Source organism: Sciurus carolinensis, chromosome 1 (assembly GCF_902686445.1).
Source record: "Sciurus carolinensis chromosome 1, mSciCar1.2, whole genome shotgun sequence".
NCBI lineage: Eukaryota > Metazoa > Chordata > Mammalia > Rodentia > Sciuridae > Sciurus > Sciurus carolinensis.
In genome coordinates this window covers 17,306,708-17,327,990 of record NC_062213.1, presented here as the reverse complement: position 1 = coordinate 17,327,990, position 21,283 = coordinate 17,306,708, and the positions used below count along the sequence as shown (strand labels likewise).

The following is a 21,283-nucleotide window of genomic DNA, read 5'->3' as shown; positions in this document are numbered from 1 at the left end:
ACACCAGACTTTGGCATATGACAGAGAATATAATTTTTGTATATTCTAGTACAGTAGTGGCAGCACAAAATCACCTTTGGGTGCCATTTACTTCCAAACTACTGAACGGAATCTTAGAACTTAGGCCAAAAGGACACATGTAATTACTAAGTATACAAGTGTATAGCCATTTCCATGTATAGTCTATTCCCCTCTGGCTAAAAGCTCATACAATCACTTGTATGGATAGCTTTTTAATTTCAGAGATTGTTCAATAAAATTATACTACTATTTGATAAATTGATGGGAACATGGTTTTTGGAGTTCTGGGTTATTGTATCAAATTCCCTCTATGCTGTTAGCTATTCCTCATGACATAGATTTCCCCACATAGTGGACTCTGAGTGGTACCCAGTTAGGGGATTGATCTGGGATAGAAGCAATGACTTGGAGCAATGTGAAAGACTGGCATCCAGACCAGTTCTCTTAAGAAAAACAAGGCTCAAAGTCAGAATGCAGAAGAATTCCCAGTTCAAGAACAAGAGAATGGAAGTGTTCTTCCTCCCTTTCCAAAACAAACAAACAAACAAACAAGAGCTGTCATTTTGAGGTTGTTTCTATCAATCTCTCCACTACAAGTCTCACCCCCCATCCCTGCTATTTATTTGCTTGCAGGAAGAAAGCATAGAAGAAGTCAGAGAACTGATCAAGATTTCAGAGGAGGCACCGGAAGAGAAAATGAAGATGGTGCTCAGTGATTTCATCCGTCAAAGCAGGTAGCTGGCACATGGGGAGCTGAGCGCGCATGGAATCAACTTTTAATGACGTTGAAAAAATAGTCCATTTCACATGTATTCAGATGGACACTTTGAGTTTTATATCTGTCCTCATTTTGTTCAGTAATTTGGCTAGAACTGGCAGACTAACTTCTGCTTCCTGACAGTTAAATAACTAAACCATAAACCAAAGGGGAGCAATAAAAAGGAAGACAGAACTGCTGCAGCGATTATAAAATAAGAAAAATGTTCAGCGTTCAACCCAGCATGATGTTTTTCATTTGGTAGATACTCAACAAACTATTTGTCAACTATGTGGATAAATTATATCAAATATGACAGTTAAACTTTTCATAGAACACATTAATGTTTGCTAATTAATGAATCCTGTTCTAGGTGGTAGACAATATAATTAATAAAAGATCAAAAATAGGGTATATAATTACCTATTCCTGAATAGCAAATTACCCTAAAACTCAGTGGCTTAACACAAAATTTATGATTGCACAGCTTGTGTGTGTGTGTGTGTGTGTGTGTGTGTGTACCTGAGGTGGGTCCTCTGGCTCAGGACTACCTCTGGGTACAAAATCAAAGCATTGTCTGGGGCTGAAGTCATCTCTAGGTTCAACTGGAAAAGACCCACTTTCAAGATCACTTATATGGTGGTTCACAGAATTCAGTTCTTGGTGGGCTGCTGGGTTGGGAATGTCACTTCCCTGCTAGGCCCCCTCCATTCGCTGCTGTGCAGGACACTCCACGATGCCACTCCCAACATGGCAGCTTGCTTCATCCGAGCCAGCAGGCAGGAAGAGTCAGAGAGAACGTCCCAAGATGGAAGTCATGATAGGCTTATCATGACCTGCCCTGGAAGTGCCACCCCATCTCTCCTGACATATTCCATAGAAGCAAGTCACTAGGTTCAAAGTGAGGGGACTGCAGAGTGGCATGAATTGTAGGAGGTGGGACTCACTGGGGGCCATGTTACCCCACATGGAAACACCTTGGATCCACTATTGCAATTAATTAGGTCCAGGCTTGAGCCAAAATGAGAATTTGCCATAATGGAATTAACAGAAAGGGAGTCCCCATTGATTTGTTGAAAGGCAAAACCAGAAGGCAGGCAGTAGCTAACTATGTTGTTCTGTTTTATTTACATCTTTCCTAACCTTGCAATTACCCAACCATTTTAACCTTATAGAAAAAGAAATGAGAAATAAATATACATTTTTCCCTTTTTCATTATAACAGCAGTATATATTAGTCCTACTCCTGCTGTGAGCTCAAGGCCACCTGTGATTCCCTTTAAGCATCTTTAAAAAGCTGTATAATCTCTATTCTTAAAAACTGTTTATGAACAAATTAATAGCTTAAAAACTTTTTTATCTTAGGAGATTATTTTAGGATAATAATTAATTGTTCCCCTTCTCTTCAAATTTCAAATCAACTGAAAACGTATTTGTGAGGGTCAAAGATCAAAATGTCAATTTTATATTTAGTAGGTCTGGATTTGAGAAAGTGACTTGGATTTGAGGACAAAATTGGCTTTCTGCCCCTCCCCACCTATTTATGGTCTAGCAGTGGGACTTTACGTTCTCCCTACAGCAAGGCCAAGTCACTTACCATGTAGAGGTAACAAGGCTGCCCACAGCCAGAAGACAGGCTGGTCTGATAGAAGAAGAATGGATGGAAGCATGTGCCATCTCACTTTCCCCAAGTTTGATGAGGAAGCAAATCCTTTCCTTGTGGGGAAGGAGATCTTAAGTGTCCACCATGTCTGTCCCATCTTGGAGAGTGGAATGGAAGTCTTTGCGTCTCTGGAAAAAGCAGGAATGAGTCAACAAAACTCCCACTTCAAAACATAATCCTTTTAGTTTTTTAAAAAAAATTAAGAGAAAGGGCAACTTTACTAGAGGATTTCCAGCAAGGCTTCCAACCGCCACTGGGCAGAGCTCTGGTAAGGGACATCTCATTGGGAGGCATGGCTTCTAAGGCTCCCCTTCTTGTTCCCTTTGTTAGTGACTCTTTTTCATCACAGAAGGACTATATGTTCATCGTTTTTAAAAAGTATAAAGTAGAGGTATTCTTTTCAATTCTTACTCCAACTCCACTTTCCAGAGAGGAGAGATTTATTTGTCCTCCTGGACTTTTTTCTGCCTTAGCAAACACACACCCTCGTATACCCACACTCGTAAGAACACTGTATTTCTTCCCAAATGATATCACACATTGTGCTCGGCAGCTTGTGTTTTCACTCAATGGTAAATCACAGGCACCTTTCTACAGGAGCCTGTAAGAGGTGTCTTCAATCTTCAAGTGATGGATGTGTCCAAACACATTCAACTTGTTCCTAATGATATTTAACTTGTCTCCATTTATTGTAGTACTATGGTATAAACTTACTCTTGCAAAATCGTTCAGTTATTTTCAAAGGGTAAGATTTCTAGTATAATTTTTGAGTCATATAATATACATTTAAATGTTGGTCGGTGCTGTTAAATAGTCTAAAACATTGCAATGATTTACACACTCTTCTACAATAGCACACACTCTCCTGCCCCAACCCACAGTTTCACCAACCTTGAATATTATTCATTTTATAGGTGAAGTTATATTGATTTTAGTTTGCATTTAAGGTATCACTAAGGAGGACAAATTCTTATTTCTTCAAGGTTTTTTTTTTTTCCATTATCATTTCTTCTTGAATCACATCCACAGGCTTTACTAATACAATACTGAACACATTTTAACTTCATTTCCAAAAAATGTTAGTACTCAGTAAGGTGGGGATATATCTCAGCATTGAGTCTAAAATATTTGCTTTGCATGTAGCTCTTTAGGAAATTTTTGGTATGTTTTAAGTTTGCAAGATAAAGGAAAACTGCATTCTTTTGTGAGGTTTTTCTTTTTTCCTATGATTTTTGATAAAAATCACAATGGATCTGTGATGAAAGAAAGTGGGAAAACATTCATTCCCACAAACCAATGCGGGGTCAGGGCACCATTTCCAATTGCATTCTCTCTCCTAGAGAAGTTCATGAACCACTGCTAATCCTAAATTAAAAATCTTGGTTCTGGGTCTCTATCAGCTTTCCACTTGAATTGTAGAATGAATATTTGCCCATCTCTGGAATTATATAAATGGATTTTGACTAAGCAGCCTTCGAAATCGTTATTCTTCTCTTGCAGTGCCTTTATCTCTGAAGCAGAAAAAAAACCCAAGATGTTGAACCAAACCACTTTAGATAAGAAACGACTCACACTCTGTTGGCAGGAGCTGGTATGTGAAAAGCTATTTATACTTTTAACAGAGCTAAAACGTGCTTTAAAAATAAACCTTGTGGGCGAAGCATAGGTCACAGGCCAGATAAGGATAAGGGTTAAAGGTCGCACGTTTGTATGGTGTAGAGGCATGAGTGAGAAGGGAATATATATTACATTGGAAATGTGCATCCAAGATTGACCAGGACCAGCCAGAGGCCCTCCGCTCTACTTCCTGTTCTGACCGAGTACCCCTTCCGCATTTTCTTGACACTTGTGTTTTCTTAAAGGCTATCAACTCTTTTCACTTGGCCCCCTGCCTCAGGAACCAAGAAACCAAAAGAAATAACTATTCTCCCTTTCCTTGAGTTCCTTCCTCCCATTAAGAATTGTGTTAAAACTTGTCAGCACGTCTTGAGAACAGGGCATCGTTGCCACCCCTCTGTGCCCTGGAGACCTGCACTCTGCCCCTAGATGCTTGTGGGCGCCTTAGAACTGTTCCACCCTTGCTGAGTGTTGACTGAGAAATGCAGGAGAAGCCAGACCCTGCATCATCTCACCTTGAACCCAATCCAGCCATGGCACCAAGGGATATTTTGTGTGAGGCCATAATAATTCTGAAAAAAAAAAAATCACTCAGTGTTTAACTTCTGAGGGACATTTTAAAGACATAAGTGGAGGTAAGAAATATTAAATGGAGTTTTAAAGGTCATGGCTAGTGAATAGTTAATTGAAGTCCAGAGACTAAAACCCAGTTGTCCTAATTCCTGATTCATCCTCTGGCCAGACACTTCTCTTCTACTCTCCAGCACAGCTGAGGGAGACTAGATCTCTCCATCTACCAGATCTTGCTTCCTCAGCCTCTCCGACTGAGTTGTCGTCTCTACCACATCCTCCACTGCATGTGCTCTTCAGAACTCTGACTTCTCACTGTCTCACAGTCCTTGACCTGGACAAACCCCCACTTCCACCATCTTTACAGCAGCCTGGGTGTCCCTTCTCGTCTCCAGATCATTGCATGTAGCCTCCTGGTGGAAGTCTTGCATACTTGGCTCATGGCACCTAAGACCCAACATATCCTACTGAGCACAAGGCCTTGTATAAATGTGTTCTTCCTCCTGTATTTGCTCTCCAGCTACATTTTTTTGCCCCAACAAGAAACCTAAATGTCAATTCTGACTCTTTATCTTTTCACCTTAAACAGACAGTTTGACTCCAGGTCCTATTGATTTTGCCCCTTAAAGACTCTGGAACTTACTCCACCTTCTGACCTATTCAATGGTCTTCCTTCAAGTCATCTTCCATACTACAACCAGAAAGATCTTTCTACAACAAAATCTAATGAGATGACTAGTGCCTAAAAAAATTACTAGGGTCTCTCAATCATTCATAGGCTGAAGTCCAAATTCCTTTTGCCTGAGAAGCGGGGCTGTTTACCATCTGCATCCCAATCTTATCCACCATCACTTCTTTCCCATATAGTTTTAGACTCTTGTTGATTATTTATCTCTACTTGTGGTTGTTCTCTCTGCCTGGGCCATCCTTTGTCTTCTTAGACACCTGATGAATTCTCTTCACTTTTAAAGAGTCAGCTCAAATGTCATATCCTCCATGAAGCCTGGCTTTGCCCCTATCTGGTCCCATGACAGTTTATATATTTTTATTATTTGCATGTATTACTTTCATCTCATCAAATTGTCAAAGTCTCAGGGAAAGGAAGCAGGCAATCGGACCCCTGCCCCAGGCCTTGACTCCTAGCATAGTCCCAGGAGACAGCAGAAGTTCGTCTTCCAGTCAATATGGACAGAGGCTTCCTGCTTGCCAGGCACTGTGCTGGGTGTTGGGAACACAAACCAAAAATATGTGAGGTTTGACCTTCAGGAATTTATAGACTGATGGTGGTTCATTCAGTCCATAAACATTTATTTAACACCTGCTCAGCTGGGAATATGCTATGTGTCACTGCTACATGACAGTATCTGTCAGACACTGACCATACAAGGGAAGGACTAGACAGAAGAGGTCCCCGTCCCCGTGAAGTTTACACTTTAATAAAGAAGGTGGGCAGGTACTCAACCAAGGCAGAAAAATGGTCACAGGTTATGATGAGGAAAGCCACAGTGATCAGGAAATGTGGGAGAAGGTCATACAAAGGAGACACTTAAACTGAAACCATGTGGAGTCTGGGGAACACCTGAGCTGGAGGAAGCACACAGGCTCCGGCCCTGGGATGGACCAGGCGTGGCATGCCTAGGACCTCCTGAGGTGCCGGGCTCTGTGGGCAAGCAGGACTGTTAGGAGAAGGAGTGGGGAGTGGGCAGGGCCAGCTGTCATGGGGCCTTAGAAGGCACTGTTAAGAGTTTGGCTTTTGTTTTATTCTTTTCTCTAAACTCATAAATGTGGGCTGAACCAATGACTCAAATCATTTCACACAAATGACCAAAAAAATCTATGAAAAAAATATTCAGCTTCTCTAGCAATTAGGGAAATGCAAATCAGAACTACACTAAGATCTCATCTCACTGCAGTCAGGGTGGCAGTGATCAAGAACATGAATAATAATAAATGCTGGTGAGGATGTGGGGAGAAGGTACACTCTTACGTTGTTGGTGGGACTGCAAATTAGTACAATCACTCTAAAGCAATGTGGAGATTCTTCAGAAAACTAGGACTAGACACCATATGACCCAGCTATTACTTTCCTCAGTGTTTATCCAAAAGATCTAAAATCCACATCCTACAGAGATAACGCAATTCACAATAGCCAAATTATGGAATCAACCCAGATGCCCATCAGTAGATGAATGGATTAAGAAAATGTGGTCTATATACACAATAGAGTTTTACTAAGCCATAAAGAAGAATGAAATAAGGGAAATAAATGGATGGAAATGGAGAAAATCATACTAAGTGAAAAAAGTCAGACTCAGAAAATCAAAGGTGAAATGTTTTCTCTCATACGTAGAAGCTAGAGCAAAATAAGGGAAGGAAGGCTGTCGGGAGGGGATCAGATATCAGAAACATACAGGGAAGGTCAGTGGAGTAGATGTAGGAGAATGAGGGAGGAAGGGAGGGAAAGGGGAAGACAAACGGAATAAATGTAACAAAATCACATCATATTCATATATAAAGATGCCAAAGGGAATTTCACTTTTATGTATATGTAGAAGGAGGGAAGTTTCATAGAGGAGTGAAGGAAGACTAGGGGGAGGGAGAGGGGAGGGAAAGGGGGGATGGATTGGAAACCAAATTCCTTGCATATATGATTTTGTCAAAATGAACCCAGTTACTATGCAGAATTATGATGCTCTGATAAAAAACAAAAAATTGAATTTACACAAATAAAGAGGTTCAGATGTTCTAGCCACTCTAAGGTGCTCTAGGTGGCCTTCCTCAGGGGACACCTCCTTGGGCTGGGAGCCTTGTGAGACCACCAGGTCCAGGAGCTGCGTGCAGTGGTTAATGACAGGCCCTCTGGCCTCAGTTGGGCATCAACTCCAGCTCCATGACTCCGCTTTCAGTCTGGAGAGGAGTAACGATGGACTAATACAGTGTTGTGAATATTGCCGGCTAATACAGTGTTGTGAATATTGCCGGCATAGAGTTAAGAACTCAGGAAATCTTAGCTGCCATTATTGTGGTTATTGAGGATTTCGGAAAGCCTAGATTCAGGTCCTGGCTCAGAAAGCGAAGTTCCCTCAACAAGCTTCTGTCCTTTGCGGGCATCAGCTTCCCATCCCTCTAAGGAAGGACACATGGTATGCACTGTCACGGGATTCCCAAGAAGTTCCTATCAAATGGGCAGCATGAGTAGTGGTTGGCCCCAAACCTGCTCAGTGTGGAGCATGAAGCCCACTCAGGGCTCTTCAGCATCAGAACAGCACTCATTACCCAGACTTCCAGAAAGATCTACTCTGACTCTCGTCCTGTTTTAGGAGGCGATGGCCACGGAAGCCAAGGGAATCCTTGAGCAGCACAAGAAACGGTTCTCTCTTGATGAAATGATCCAGGAAGCCCAAACCTTTGTGGAAAAAATCCGCTTTCTGGTTGACGAGGTAATCAACTCTCAAGGCGAACCTCATCCGGAAGGCTTGACTAAATGTCTTCCTCACGAGGGCTGGTGCTGGGTAAGGGAAAAGCCCTGCTGAGCTGACCCGAGCAGGCACTATTAGTTTAGGGATGAGAAAAGAGATTTTTAAATTAAGCCAAACGTGTACAGCTTTATTGAATTTTCTACAAATCCTGAGGATTCAGCAAATTAAAGTTGTGTTCCCAAACAGACTCACAAACGGCAAAATAAGCCCTTTGAAGGTGGGAACTTTGATTGGTTTTCAACTATAAGAGGATTTAAACTCAAGTCCAGTAAAGAAAGGTCAAACAGCATCTCTCTCTCTCTCTCTCTCTCTCTCTCTCTCTTTGTGATACTGAGGACTGAATCTGGGAGAGCTTTACCACTGAGCTGTATTCTTAAACACTTTTTTTAAAAATTTTGAGTCAGGATCTCACTAAGTTGCTTCGAGCCCTGCTAAATCGCTGAGGCTAGCCTCAAACTTGCAATCCTCCTTCCTCAGCCTCCGAGTTCCAGGGATTACAGGTGTGCACCACCACACCCAACCCGCATCCCATTTAAAAAAGTTGGTTGTAAACTATGTTCTGGTGACTTCTAGAATGATCTTTAAAGATTCTCGTGTTTGCTTCTGTCACATTCTTTTTGCTTGAAGGCTGCAAATGTATAGAAACTTTGGGAGCCAGGGATTGTGGGGGAGGTTTCAGAGAGAGGAAAAGATTTACTGCTCCTGTTGTTCTAGAAAGCTTTAATTCTCATCTCAAATCATTTGCTCCCTGGAGGCATATTAAACAGTGAGCCAGGCAGTCAGCAGACAAGGGATTTTAATGAGAACCCAGAAGTTTTAAATCAGGCAATGAGCTGTATGCTCTGAGATTGACCAACTCTGGGCCAGAAAAACCATCCTGTTGCTGTTCCCATATCAGAGAGAAGAGATGGACACCCCTTTTGGGTACCAATTATACCTGACTGTCAAGGGCGAGGAAGGCAGGGCATCTGCGTACAGTCCAGGTGTCAAGCCTACTTTATAACTGCATAGCTTCTTTTTATTTGGGTAATTATGTTGGCTCAGCAATGAGCATTTCAGACACTTACAATATAATGAGCCACTGGTATGGAAGTCTGCAGTTCCTATCTTGATTAGCTTCTCTTTAAAGTCTAATGTGCATTTTAGTCTAATTTAATTCTCCTGAATTAACCACTTAAATATTTGGCAATTATATTTTAGCTATAAAGTTCCTGGTAGATTTTTTTTATCTGGGGTGGGAGTATCAGGAATTTAACTTGGGGGTACTCAACCACTGAGCCACATCCCTAGCCCTAGTTTGTATTTTATTTAGACACAGGGTCTCACGGAGTCACTTAGCGCCTTGTTTTTGCTGAAGCTGGCTTTGAACTTGCCAATCTTTTGGTTATATCTTCTCATCTGAATATTCTAGAAATGCTACCTGGCCCTGAAAAGGTCTAATGCTAAGAAGCTAGGTCATTATTACTGCATTGGAAAAAGAAATTCATAGGGAATTGTAGAAAAATGTTTATTCTACTGATAGAGAAAAGCAGGCCACCAACTCCAAATCATGGGTCCAACCTGCATGTCCTCAAAGCACAGTGAACAATTTGGCTTCTGGGATTTAGATGAACTTCTAATTCACCACCCAAGGCTTCCTCTTCTTCTGCCTCTGCTGACTGCATAAGTCCCCAGATGGCTTGGGTCGCGGTATTAGCTTGGCGGAGGAGGGCCTCTTTCTGGCTGGGAGGACTCTGGAAGCACATTTGCTAAGCCCCGACCTGAGGATCGCCTTCCCTCTGCCACGCAGCCACAGCACACCGTCCCTGACGTGTTCATCTGGATGCTCAGCAACAACAAGAGAGTGGCATATGCCCGCCTGGCCGCCAAAGACCTGCTCTTCTCCCCCGTCCAGGAGCAGATGGGCAAGCTCTGTGGGAGGATCCAAACGCTCTTCCTCAAAGTAAGTCCGCGCTGTTTCTGACTAAGAGACGGAAACATCTATTTTTCTGAATGGCTCAGGATTTGGAGTGTGTGCCTGTGTCTCTGACTCTTCCCGGGGCTTTCAAAGGTATGAAGACAACCAGAGCTCCTTGTCCCTTGTGATTCAAATTGGGGATAAGAGGAGAGGAGAGATGAGAAAGAGGTTCCAGTAGACATTACAGGGAAACAGTTCCTAAATGGAAGTCCGTGATGCATCCCTCACCTTTCCAGGTGTCCATAGCTGCTGGGAAACCCATGATACAGATACGGCAGTGGGCAGCTGTATTCGTAGCCTCTGAGTGCTGTCCAGCTCTGAGAGGCGATTGTCGCTGTGCTTGTTGGGTGCTGCACATGGAAGTGCCCAGGCTTTGAGCATGAGACCCAGTGTGGGGTCGTGATTTAGAGCATGTCATTAGCTGGGGAGAACCTGGGTGGGCATTCATGCTAGTTTGCTAGGGGTGTCGTAACAAAGTATCGCACATGAACTAGCTTAAGTAACAGGAAGGGATTGCCCCTCAAATTCTGAAGACCACAAGTCCCAAATCAAGCTGTTGACAGGGCCATGCTCCCTCTAAAGGTGTCAGGAGAGAATGGTTCCAGCCCTCTCTCCTAGCTTCTAGTTAGTTCTGGTCCAGGGCACATTCCACGTGGCATCAATATTTGTACAGCATTCTTTTTGGGTGTGTGCCTGTATCTTCATGTGACTTTCTTTTTATCGTATGACATTAGTCATATTGGATTTGGGGTCTACCCCAATACAATATCATTCTAACTTAACTAATTACATCCACAATGACCCTATTTCCAAATAAGGTAACATCCTGAGTACTGAGGATTAGGACTTCAACAGATGAATTTGGGGGGAACATAATTCAACCCATAAAAGAATTCCAGGGCCAATATCCCTTGGCTATCTGATCCTGGGCAAGTTGCTTAATGTTCTTCTTCTGTTTAAACACTGTTCATCCCATTTTCCACCTATTCGTGGAATGGTTGTGAGAATTTAGTGAACAAATCTGAGCAAGGAACACAGGTTTGCTCACTGGCTAAATGCTCAGACAACCGGTCACCAGCATCCCGGAGAACCTTGCTGCAGTAGTGTGTCCCCTTCATGTCCCATCAGTTGTTTGTGGCTCTGCATGTTATTTTCTGTCATGCAGGGAAAATAATTTTTAAACCCACTCCCAGAAAAGCATTTACTGAAAACATGAAAATTTTCATTCAAGTCCTTCACCATGAATATCAGGAATTTTCTTTAATTTTCTCCATTCAGGGAATGTTAGGGAGACAGGAAACATTTGTCTTAAAAATAGCAAATCATTTCAAAAGGCCCAGTACTAAAAATACTAGAAAGTAGTATAAAGTTACTCTCTCCTAAATATTTTGATGTGTCCTGGCACTATTTAAAATTAGAACAAAGAACAGCTGTCAAATAAAACCAGACGACAGACGTGACAGAGAACAGAGAGCTGTGCCCTGTGCCATTCATCCTGGGCATATTATCTTCATCAACCTGTCTACCAACCTTGGCTCCTTTCTTTATCTATGTTTTCCTTTTGACACTGGGGTGTCTCTGGGTCACAGCTCTCTAAATCTTGTTGAATTCAATTATACCTACGTGATGACATGTCTTGATTCCATGATTCAGCAAATCTCTTTTCCTTCCTGTTTTGATTGTCACCCTGATTTTAACTCCCTCCCACCCACTGCCTCCTTTCGTGTCCCTTCCCCTCCCTGAATTGGGAAGTCTGAAAAGCAAGGGCTGTTGCGGGGAAACATAGTCTTCCCACACCTGCCGCTCAGTCTGGTTTCTGGGTGGGGAATTAGGAAGTGGGAAAAAGCCAAGAATGTAAATCTCTACCCCACAGATTCCTCAGAGTGGGTTCTAGTGCACTGTTTTCCTTTGAGTGGCTCCATGAACATCCCGTGTTTATACCTTGAGGAGCTGTGGTTGTGACCTTGGAAACCCCAGTTCTTGCCCATCCACCCATGGAAGGTTACAGGAAGTCCCACAGTCAGGGAACACGTTCAACATCCATGTTTGCCAAGCTTGCTCCCCGAGAATAACTATCCATACATTTTAGGAAACTTCTGGTTCTTTGGGGTCCAGTTTGGGGACTGGGAACGAGGAAGAAACAAAGGTGTGTCCTCTGGAGTGGCACTGCTAAGCCAGGTTATTCTGTGATGTAATCAAGGTCTCCCGGTCCCGGGCTCCATGATCTCTCTTCTCCTCTCATTTAAATATGTTCATGAAGCTACTAAAGATGGTGGATCAGAATGTGCGGACCTCAGTCCAATCCATTATTCAAAGAAACCAGCTCTCTCCTTTCAGTCTCTTTTCCACTATGACCCTGATGGCCAGAAATGTGGAAGAGGAAATTCGTTACCAAAGGCAATATGTCCTGCAGAAGGAGCAGGATGCACTCAGAGCCCCAGAGGGTGGCACTCAGTCCCCTCTTGTGCTGAGCCGACCCCTCTCACTCTGCCGCCAGCCCCGTCCTACCTTCTGCTCCATACCTCGTGTCCTTCTCCTCTTCTCTGGCCTCCAGTTTTCCCCAGGATGTAAAAAGAAGCATGGCTGAAAGGCGCCTTTCTGGGTTCTGCCCCAGAGTGGAACCTGTCCGTGACCATGACCCTCTCTCTTATGAACGCTGATCGACCAGCTTCAGCACAGTCTGCGTGGCCTGCCACTCTCTCTCCTTTCCCTGACTTGCCAAGTCGTGTGCTGTCTTTTAAGCCAGCTGGTATGCACCAGGACCCTGGTGGGAGGTGGACGGGCGAGGCTGAGGCTTTAGCATTCCATCTCATGCAATATTTTTATGTCTGTGATCAAAATTGTTTTTTTAGCACTTTTTTTTGCATTTTTAGTTATTTTTCTCTGCATGTTTTCTTGTTTCCTATCTTTCTGTCCCGTTCTCAAAGGTCAAGACCATGTAGTGACTGGTCAGGCTTCAGGGGCTCCTGAGAAGGGAAGGAAGGAGAGTGGGGCAGAGGAGGGAAGCAGGGACAGACACACGCCAGGCTGGAAGTGCACAGCAAATTAAAAATGGGTTGCAGGCCCTGGGAAGTGCTGGGAACGCTGAGGGAAGCCAGCTCGCAGGCTTCAGACTCTGCATGGTGTCACCAGTGATGTCAAGTTGCTTATCTTTTGACATACAAGTTGCAGTCTCCTGGAGTGCAGCTGAGGTCCTGGAGGAACACTGTCCAGGTGTTCACTGAGTTTTTTGGTTCTAGCTGTGACTTCGTACACATCCACTTTGCTTAGTAGCAGTAGAAAGGACAGATGTTTTCTCTTGTGGTTCTTATTTTGCATTAAGAAGCAAAAAAGTTTCAGACCTGCCTGTGGGCAGGGTGGGGTAATGGTACCTGGTGTGTTAAGAGCCTTACTGTGGGAACAGTGGGCTGGGAGACCAGCAGGAAGAAGTGCAAACTCTCAACACTGACTTCTTACCTGGCTGCCCAGGCAGTTCTCATGCACTGACACACACAGCCATGTGTGAGGGTCACTGACTGAGTCTGGGCTCTGGAACCAGGTAGAGCTGGGTTTCAGTGTTGGCTCTAATCCTGCCTTGCTCTGTGACCTTGGATGTTGTCTTAACCTCTCTGAACTCATATTTCTTTACCTTTAAAATATGCTTAATAAAAATATATCTACTTCATAGAGTTATTGGGAGACCAAATGATAAACAGTGACTTAACAGTATACAGAACTGTTACTAGAATATTCCATGTGAAGGAAGAAACATTAGACCAGGGCCTAGAACAATGTAAGTGCTTGGCATGTGTCAAATATCATTAGTGTTAGAAAAGCAAGTAAAGGCTTATTCATTCAACAGAGTTAGTACCACATTCTTCCTGGACACTCCTCTAGGCACCGGGGACATCACTGTGAGGCAACAGACAAGAGTTCCTGCCTTTATGAACTGGTACCCTAACGATGTCTGCCAGCGGCAGAGTCTTGGCTTTTACTAAAACAAAAGGACTTTCAGTCCTCTCGCTCTCCCTCCCTCTCCCTCTCCTTCTCTCTCCCTCCCTCCCCCTTCCCCTCCCCCTCCCCTTCCCCCTCTCCCTCTCCCTTTCCCTCTCCCTCCAGTGCTGGGAGGAAAGCAGGGTCTCATGCATGAGCAAGGACTTACCCCTGAGCTTCATCCCTGGCCCTCTCAGTAAACATTTGTGTAATTCAACAAGTGCTCCATTCACTTTACCTGCTATTACTAGAGAAGTGATGAATGTAGAATTATTTATCTTCTTATAATTAAAAAAATCACAGGTTGGAGAGTAGTTGCCCTTATTAGCCTCAAAATGACCCTATCTCATTTGTGTTTTTTTGAGCTGAATGAAGAGTGGTATCCTTCTCCCTGAAGGGTAAAGCCCCAACTCCTCCACACACTGCGTGGGCTCCTGGCCTCTCTCGTCCTCTGTCCAGCGGTCAGCCTCGCTGGTGTGAGTCCCTTTCTGAAAGCTCTCGGTGACATTCCGGGCACTGAATGTACATGAGCCCCTGTTGCTGGGTCTTCCCTCACGCCCTTTCCTCTTCCTAGGATGCTCTCAGACTGGTCACCTCCAAGGGGCTCATGACAGCTCAGCAAATGGAGTGCCCCAGCCCCCAACCATAGGAGATGCGTCCCAAGACCCTCAGCAGGTGCCTGAAATGGCAGAAGTACCAAATCCTACCCAGCCTATGGTCTTTTCTCTACATACACACCTGTCATAAAGTTGAATTTATAAATTAGGCACAGAGATTGACAATAATAACTAAATAAAATAGAACAATTATAACAACATACTGTAAGAAAACTCACGAATTCTTGATTTCTGAAATTTCCCATTTAATAGTTTTAGAGCCCAGATAACTGAAACTTCAGAAAGTGAAACCAGAATCATGGCGAAGGGGCACAGCTGTGTTGGAATTTTAAAGAAAGGGTGGAAGCACTGGTCGCCCCTTCTCTGCACCTTTGGAATTTCTCTCTCTCCATTTGAGTAAGGAATGCAGGTCGGGTCGGCCTCCTTGTCTGGATGTGGCTCTTGGAGGCAGGGCCAGGCTGTGTCTCGGCCACTGCAGTGGTCTCCTGCCTCTCCTGCAGCAAAGGCCCGGCAGCACTTGCAGTAGGTGCTGAATTGAGTTGCTCCAAATCCACTCATGGAACCCATGGAGCAAGATAAAAAAAGCCAACAGTCATGCTCAATTTTGAAGTTAGAGGTTCTCTGGGGGAGCCTTGGAAATTGTTCAAGCAAGTTCTGGCCTGTCATAACAGGATTCTGTGATTCTCCACGGTCAGGAAGTGGTGTAGAAGGATGGAGAGGCCTCTGAGAGGAAATTCTCAACATCACTCTGAAGAGACTCTTAGAAGAGTCAACAAAATCCGGAGAAGCAGCCATGTCTTAAGTGCCACCTGCTGCTCTCCAGTGAGGGCCTCGCCAGTGATTCTGAGCATAGCCAAGTCGGAACCTGGGACTCTAGATGGGAACAGGGGGTCCCCACACCTGGCGACCACGACATAAAGGGGATGCTGTGTGTGTATTGAGTTGTGTCCTTAGGACTTAGAATATACACAGCCCCACATGTACATAGGCACAGGCGGACATGTGTATTGTGTGTGCACACACTCCAGGTCACACACACCACACGCAGCCATACAAACGTAAACACAGAAAATCACACACACAGACCTGAGCACAGTCCCAGTAGAGGAAGCGGTGAACCTACCCTGCAGGAGGAAGGAACGAAGTTCAGGTGTCCAGGCAGGACCCACGGGCCCAGCAGGCCAGGCAGGCTCCTTGGACTGCACAAAGACCTGGGGGAAGTTCAGGAACAAGCCTCCAACTCTGAGTGGTGAGGAAGTGGGCTGTGGGGTTCAGAGGCAAGAGTCTGGATTTGGAATCATCTCTTTGGCTTGAATCTTGGCTCTGCCACTTGCAAACAGACCTCAGACAACTCACTTAATTTCTCTGAGCCTAAATTTCCTCATCTAGGAAACGGGCAATAAATGTATGTACCTGTTAGGTTTGAGTGATCCAGGGCTTGGAAGTGCTTAGCACACTTCATGTGTAAGCCTCAGGCCCCCCAAAACCTGGATCCTCCTCTGGGGTTGTGCAGTATGGCAACTGAGGCCACTTCTCTCATTTTGACACAAGCAGAGCCTTCGAGAATGACTGAGCAGACTTCCAGGCGTGTCTCCAGGAAGGATCTCTTTTCTCAGAGTGAGGCTCACATTGTCTCCTGCTAACGAAGCAGTCTTCCTTGTATTCTCTCCCCAGCTTCCTGGGAAACGGCCAGCTGGTTGGTCAGTGCAAGCAAAAGTGGATGTGTACCTCTGGCTGGGCTCCCTCCAATACTCTGGTGCCATTCTGGACAACCTGCCAGCAGGTTATGAAGCAGAAATACCCCCCAAAGCGGCTGGCATCAATCACCCTCCATGCAACCTGCTCTACCAAGGTATGGCTCCCACTGGGCAGAGGGGCATTACACGCCCATGGTGGGCTTCTGTGGAAATGGCACGGAGGGCAGCTTGCGTGAGCAGCTTGCACATTGTTCTAGAATCGACTTCTTTGCCTTCTGTAAGGCAGTTTCTGGTTCTTTCTGCCTTCCAGTGTTCCATTTAAACGTAGAAACTGAAGTCACTAAACATATCTGGAATAAACATCGATGCTTCTCTGTTAATGAAGAAGAAGCAGTTTGAGCTCCTTCGTAGGAGGACTATATAGGTTGAGTTTGCATTTTAAGTAAAATGTATCTTTTAAAGAAGTCTCAGCAAGTCTGTGTGCTGATGTGACCTATGGAATTAAGGCAGAGTTCTCCTTTTGATGTGGCATTGAGGCTTGAGCTCTTTCATGTCCCAGGAGTCACCCAGGGAAGACTGGCATTGTTGGGGTCACTCATGTTTCTCTAGCTCAGTTCTTGGCTAGGCTGCTTCTAGAAGGTCAACGTACTTTATGGAACCCTTTCTTCTACGTGGTCATTTTTTTATGAGTACCATCGTGTTTACATTTTCATACAATTTTGAATTTTATTATAAATATTAATGCTTCGTGATTTCATTTTGCTTTCTGTTTCCAAATTGCTTTACTTTGCATGAATTTTTGTTGCCAGATGCAGATAAAGCAGGTTGCAGTTTTACCTTGCCTTCCACTGACACTGAGTTTTGAGTTGAGGCAACGTTGAGAGGGCTGCAGAACTTGGTGCACACTGAGGTCTCCTTGGGTGCACAAGGCTTCTCTGATGTTGGTGGCCTTGATTTCCAGGGGCGTCTAAGAGGCTCAGTCATTGAGAAGTCAAGGTTCCAGAGATACACATCCAGGGTCTCAGCTTGTGGTGTCTGTGCCTAAAGCCAATACCTAGGAGCATTGTGTTTTTGAAAATGCATCATACCTACTATGTGTCAAGTATTGTACCCTGTACTGGATACACAAGGTTTCTTTCATTTCTCACACCAACCCTGGGAGGTTTCCTCATTTTATGGAGAGGTAAATATCCAGAGAGGCTTAGAAATTCCCCAAGATCACACAGTTAGTAAATGATGGAGAAACCCATCTCCAGCCCCTGATTTCTTTCTGTTTTTCATCCTACCTTTAGAGAGTTTTTAATCTTTGGACAAATAACACCCCCATGAAGTTATCTTCATATTTCTGTAAACACTATCTCTAGAGACCCAAGGACCAAGATACTTTTTGCTCTTCTAGCAACTAACAGTTTAGAGGAGAGGAGAGACTTTCCCATTGCTTTTTGACCTTCTGCAGCACGCTGCTTTCCTGGAGTGACCTAATAAACTTTTTCTGCTGTGCACTGACATTGACAGCATTGGCTGCCTTCCATCCCTACTGGAGATTTTCTGCTCCAGAGAATATCCATTCAGCAATTAATTAGTTTGCACCTATATATGGAAGGCGTGGTGGCAAAACTGGTAGTGGGTGTAGAGATGAGTGAGAGGTGATCATGACCCACTGGTGGGACAATCAAACATGTCTCTAAAACCACAAGGAGAAAGTGAACCATGTCACAGGAGTTGGACCACCGGTGTGTGGGGAGGTAGCTAGATTAGTCAAAGGAGCAGAACTGGTAAGAATTCGGGTTTCAAAAAACCAAAGGCTTAGTCTAAGTAAGTGGCGCTCCCTGGAGTTGTGTGTGTGTGGCTTTAAATTGGGAGCTCTGCTAAAATTTCAGGGGAAGCTGGGGGACATTCTCAGGTAATGAGACATTTCCATGTTCATTCCCAGCTCTGTAGTATGCTAAGGGACACGTGGGCTGTCTTCTAACATGCTCTTGTCAGGAAATTCTGTGCTCCCTGCTGAGTTTTCCATTGTTGAATGCTGCCATTTCAAAGGACTCTTGTCACCAGGGTGTATCCCGTCCACATGTGAGTTCACTGGTGTCTGTATAGGGAGATGGCTCTAGAACTGAGTTCAAAGGAATCGTTCTCTCCTTCCCCTGACTCGATCAGAACTTGGGGCCCCCCTGCACTGTGAGTACCTGGGCTTAATTGGGGAAGTGCAGAGCTTGAGTCCAAATGCTCTGCAGGGTCAGAGTGGAGATTCTAAGGTTGCTACACTCTCAGGCTCATGCTGGTCCACGTAGTCAGTCATCCTCCCGTGCTTTGCTCTGAGCCCTCAGCTCCTGTGCACACACCATCAAGAACCCCCTATAGCCTGCTAAACTCAGTTCCAATGCCTCATTCAGGCCTCCATGGCCCTCGGCAATATGCCCACCACTGCCTGGGACTATATACTGTGGTCAGACTAGACCATATTCCTGCCCATCCATGGCCTGGAGTTAGTTTCTGTGCTTGTCTTCATTTGTTCTGTGACGACTGCTTGAGTTATCCATCCCTGCCAATCAAATGCTATCACCCTTTAGGACTCTGCTCAAAGGGCAGTGCCACCTCCCCTGGAGTCCGCCTTTCATATTTGACTGTGGTTTGTGAATGCAAATTACTCTGTTGCGTGCATGTATTCTTTATGAAGAGTTTTGTTATATTTCTCATGCTGCTTGCTTTTTTCACTAGGTACTAGATTCTCCAGAGCCATGTCTTTTGCTAAGTGGACTTCTAACCTGCTGCCTCTCATTGCTTAACCTCCCCCTCGGGAGGGACACACAGGTTGCTTCCAGCCGCTCACCCGGCTGGTCACACTGCAGTGAGCGAGAGTAGCAGCACACCCGCATCTTCACACCACTTTTGACGTTCTCTCCATGTGCTAGGCACCATCTTCACCCTTTAGCCCCCTATAATAGCCCCGTGGGGAGCTCTTGCTACCCCCATTTCACAGACAAGGAAATAAAGGCACAGAAAAGGTTATAACCGCGTACAGGTTCCTTTACAGGCCTATTTGATATTCGCCTGGGAGTGATGTTGGGTGTACCTGGTGGGGGTGGTGCTCCCAGGGCATTTGCACCCTTCATTTAACTAAGTAGAGCTATTTAAATTGGTGTGCAAGAGTTCCTATTCACCCGTCCCCTCGTCCATTCAGAGATATGGATATACACTGAACATAAAACCTTTGGGAAAGACAGGAAAGAGAGGGCATGGGTAAGGAGGTAAAATGGAATCAATGAATTGTTTTTTTTTTTTTAAAAGAGGTTCTTGGAGGAGCCAGTGGTCATGAAGTCCCGTGAACCAAACAGTAGGAGCAACTCAACTCTCCTCTAGGTTTCCCAGTTGAACCCTGCTCTACTCCAACCTGCATCCTTTTTCTGCTTCCATTCTGTCAAACAGGTGGGCTCACTCCTGCCCTTTACCTGTCTTGCCCCCTGCCTATTTCTCCCAGGACACTCACCCCTGGCTTCCTGCCACTGTGATTGGATGCTTGTCTTTTCTTCTGTCTCCTGGGAGTTCCATAAAGGCAAGGACTATCTTAGTTACACCAGAACCCTTAGAGACCAGCACTGTCTTAAAGACCAAGAGCAAGACTATACACAGCAGGTATTCAATGTGTTTTGCTGGCAGAGTGGAGGAATGGACAAGTGGGTGTCTCAAGACATCTATTGAGTTTATCGAAATAAAAGCTACTTGTGGAGCAGCCCCTAACACACACACACACACACACACACACACACACACACACAATTGCAAACAAGAGAATTATAGGGAATAAAATACAATATTTTAGAAAAAGAAGTGATTTTAGAATCAGACAAAAGTAAAATTCAGGCCCTGCAAACTTGGGGAAGTATTTTAACTATTTTGTGGGCCATCCTCATCCATAAAAGGGGAATAATTATATATATATATATATATTCCACAAGGACATTGTGAAGAGTAAGGCACCCAGCTTGCAGAAGCACCAAGGAGAGCACCTGTTCCCCAAGTGCTCCATAAACGGCACCCCTTCTGGCTCCCCACTGCCACCACAGGGAAGGTGGCAGATACACACGTCACATACGAACCTCGCTCATGCGGCTCCCAGCAAGCCCACTAACGTCTGCCCTTCCCACAATTTGTCCGCAGCCCAGCATACCTTCCAGCTGAGAGCTCACATGTACCAAGCCCGGGGCCTCATCGCAGCTGACAGCAATGGACTTTCAGACCCTTTTGCCAAAGTCACATTCCTGTCCCACTGCCAGACCACAAAGGTAACCAGGGAACCAGCAACAGAACCTAGGAAGGAAAAATCAGGTGGTGCACACCAGCATCTCTGGGTGTGAGGGTGTTTCAGACTCAGAAATAAATGTGGGCCAGGAAGGACTGATGTGTGGGGTGTGTGTCGGGGGTCATTTCCCTGCAAGCCATTGTACTAAGGCAGAGGGAGCAAGTCTTGAGGCAAAGGGAAGGTGGGAGCAAAAGAAGAAAGGGGAGGAGTGGAACCTGGCATGCGGGGGGCACCCACGGGGGTGCCAGGCGCAGGGTGTGAGGTAGGGATCAAGCAAATGAGAAGGCACCACAGACAACCCTCACGAGGCTCGGATCTGTCACGACCCGGGTCTTGGTGGGGAAGAAGTTTCCAGTTTCGCTATCAGGGAGTTCTTGTGTTTGTATTTACCATCTGGGAGGCTCTGCACACTTTGAACCCCACTGTGCTCCAGAATCCTCCCTACCCTGCTCTGGAAACCACTAGTTGGTGGTGGATGTTGTATTGAAGGATTCTGGCAGACGTCCATTTCCTCTGCACTTCCTCCCTTTCCTATAGGTGGAGCTAAGGTGTAAACGGGCTCCTGATGAGCAGAGGTCGAGTAGGATGTTTTCTCGTTAGGCTGTCCTCTGACTTGCTGTTTGGAGAGGGTCA

The 21,283-nt window shown here is 45.0% G+C and overlaps 1 protein-coding gene across 1 annotated transcript in view; it reads left to right on the top strand.

Annotated features, from left to right (window-relative positions):
• Fer1l6 (fer-1 like family member 6) overlaps positions 1-21,283 on the top strand; it is a 116,701-nt gene that overhangs the window by 34,476 nt on the left and 60,942 nt on the right. Inside the window, exons 14-19 of the mRNA XM_047542602.1 lie at positions 655-755; positions 3,942-4,032; positions 7,949-8,068; positions 9,897-10,049; positions 16,328-16,505; positions 20,509-20,633. Of these exons, the coding sequence (XP_047398558.1) occupies positions 655-755; positions 3,942-4,032; positions 7,949-8,068; positions 9,897-10,049; positions 16,328-16,505; positions 20,509-20,633 (768 nt within the window). The remainder of the gene's footprint in view (positions 1-654; positions 756-3,941; positions 4,033-7,948; positions 8,069-9,896; positions 10,050-16,327; positions 16,506-20,508; positions 20,634-21,283) is intronic.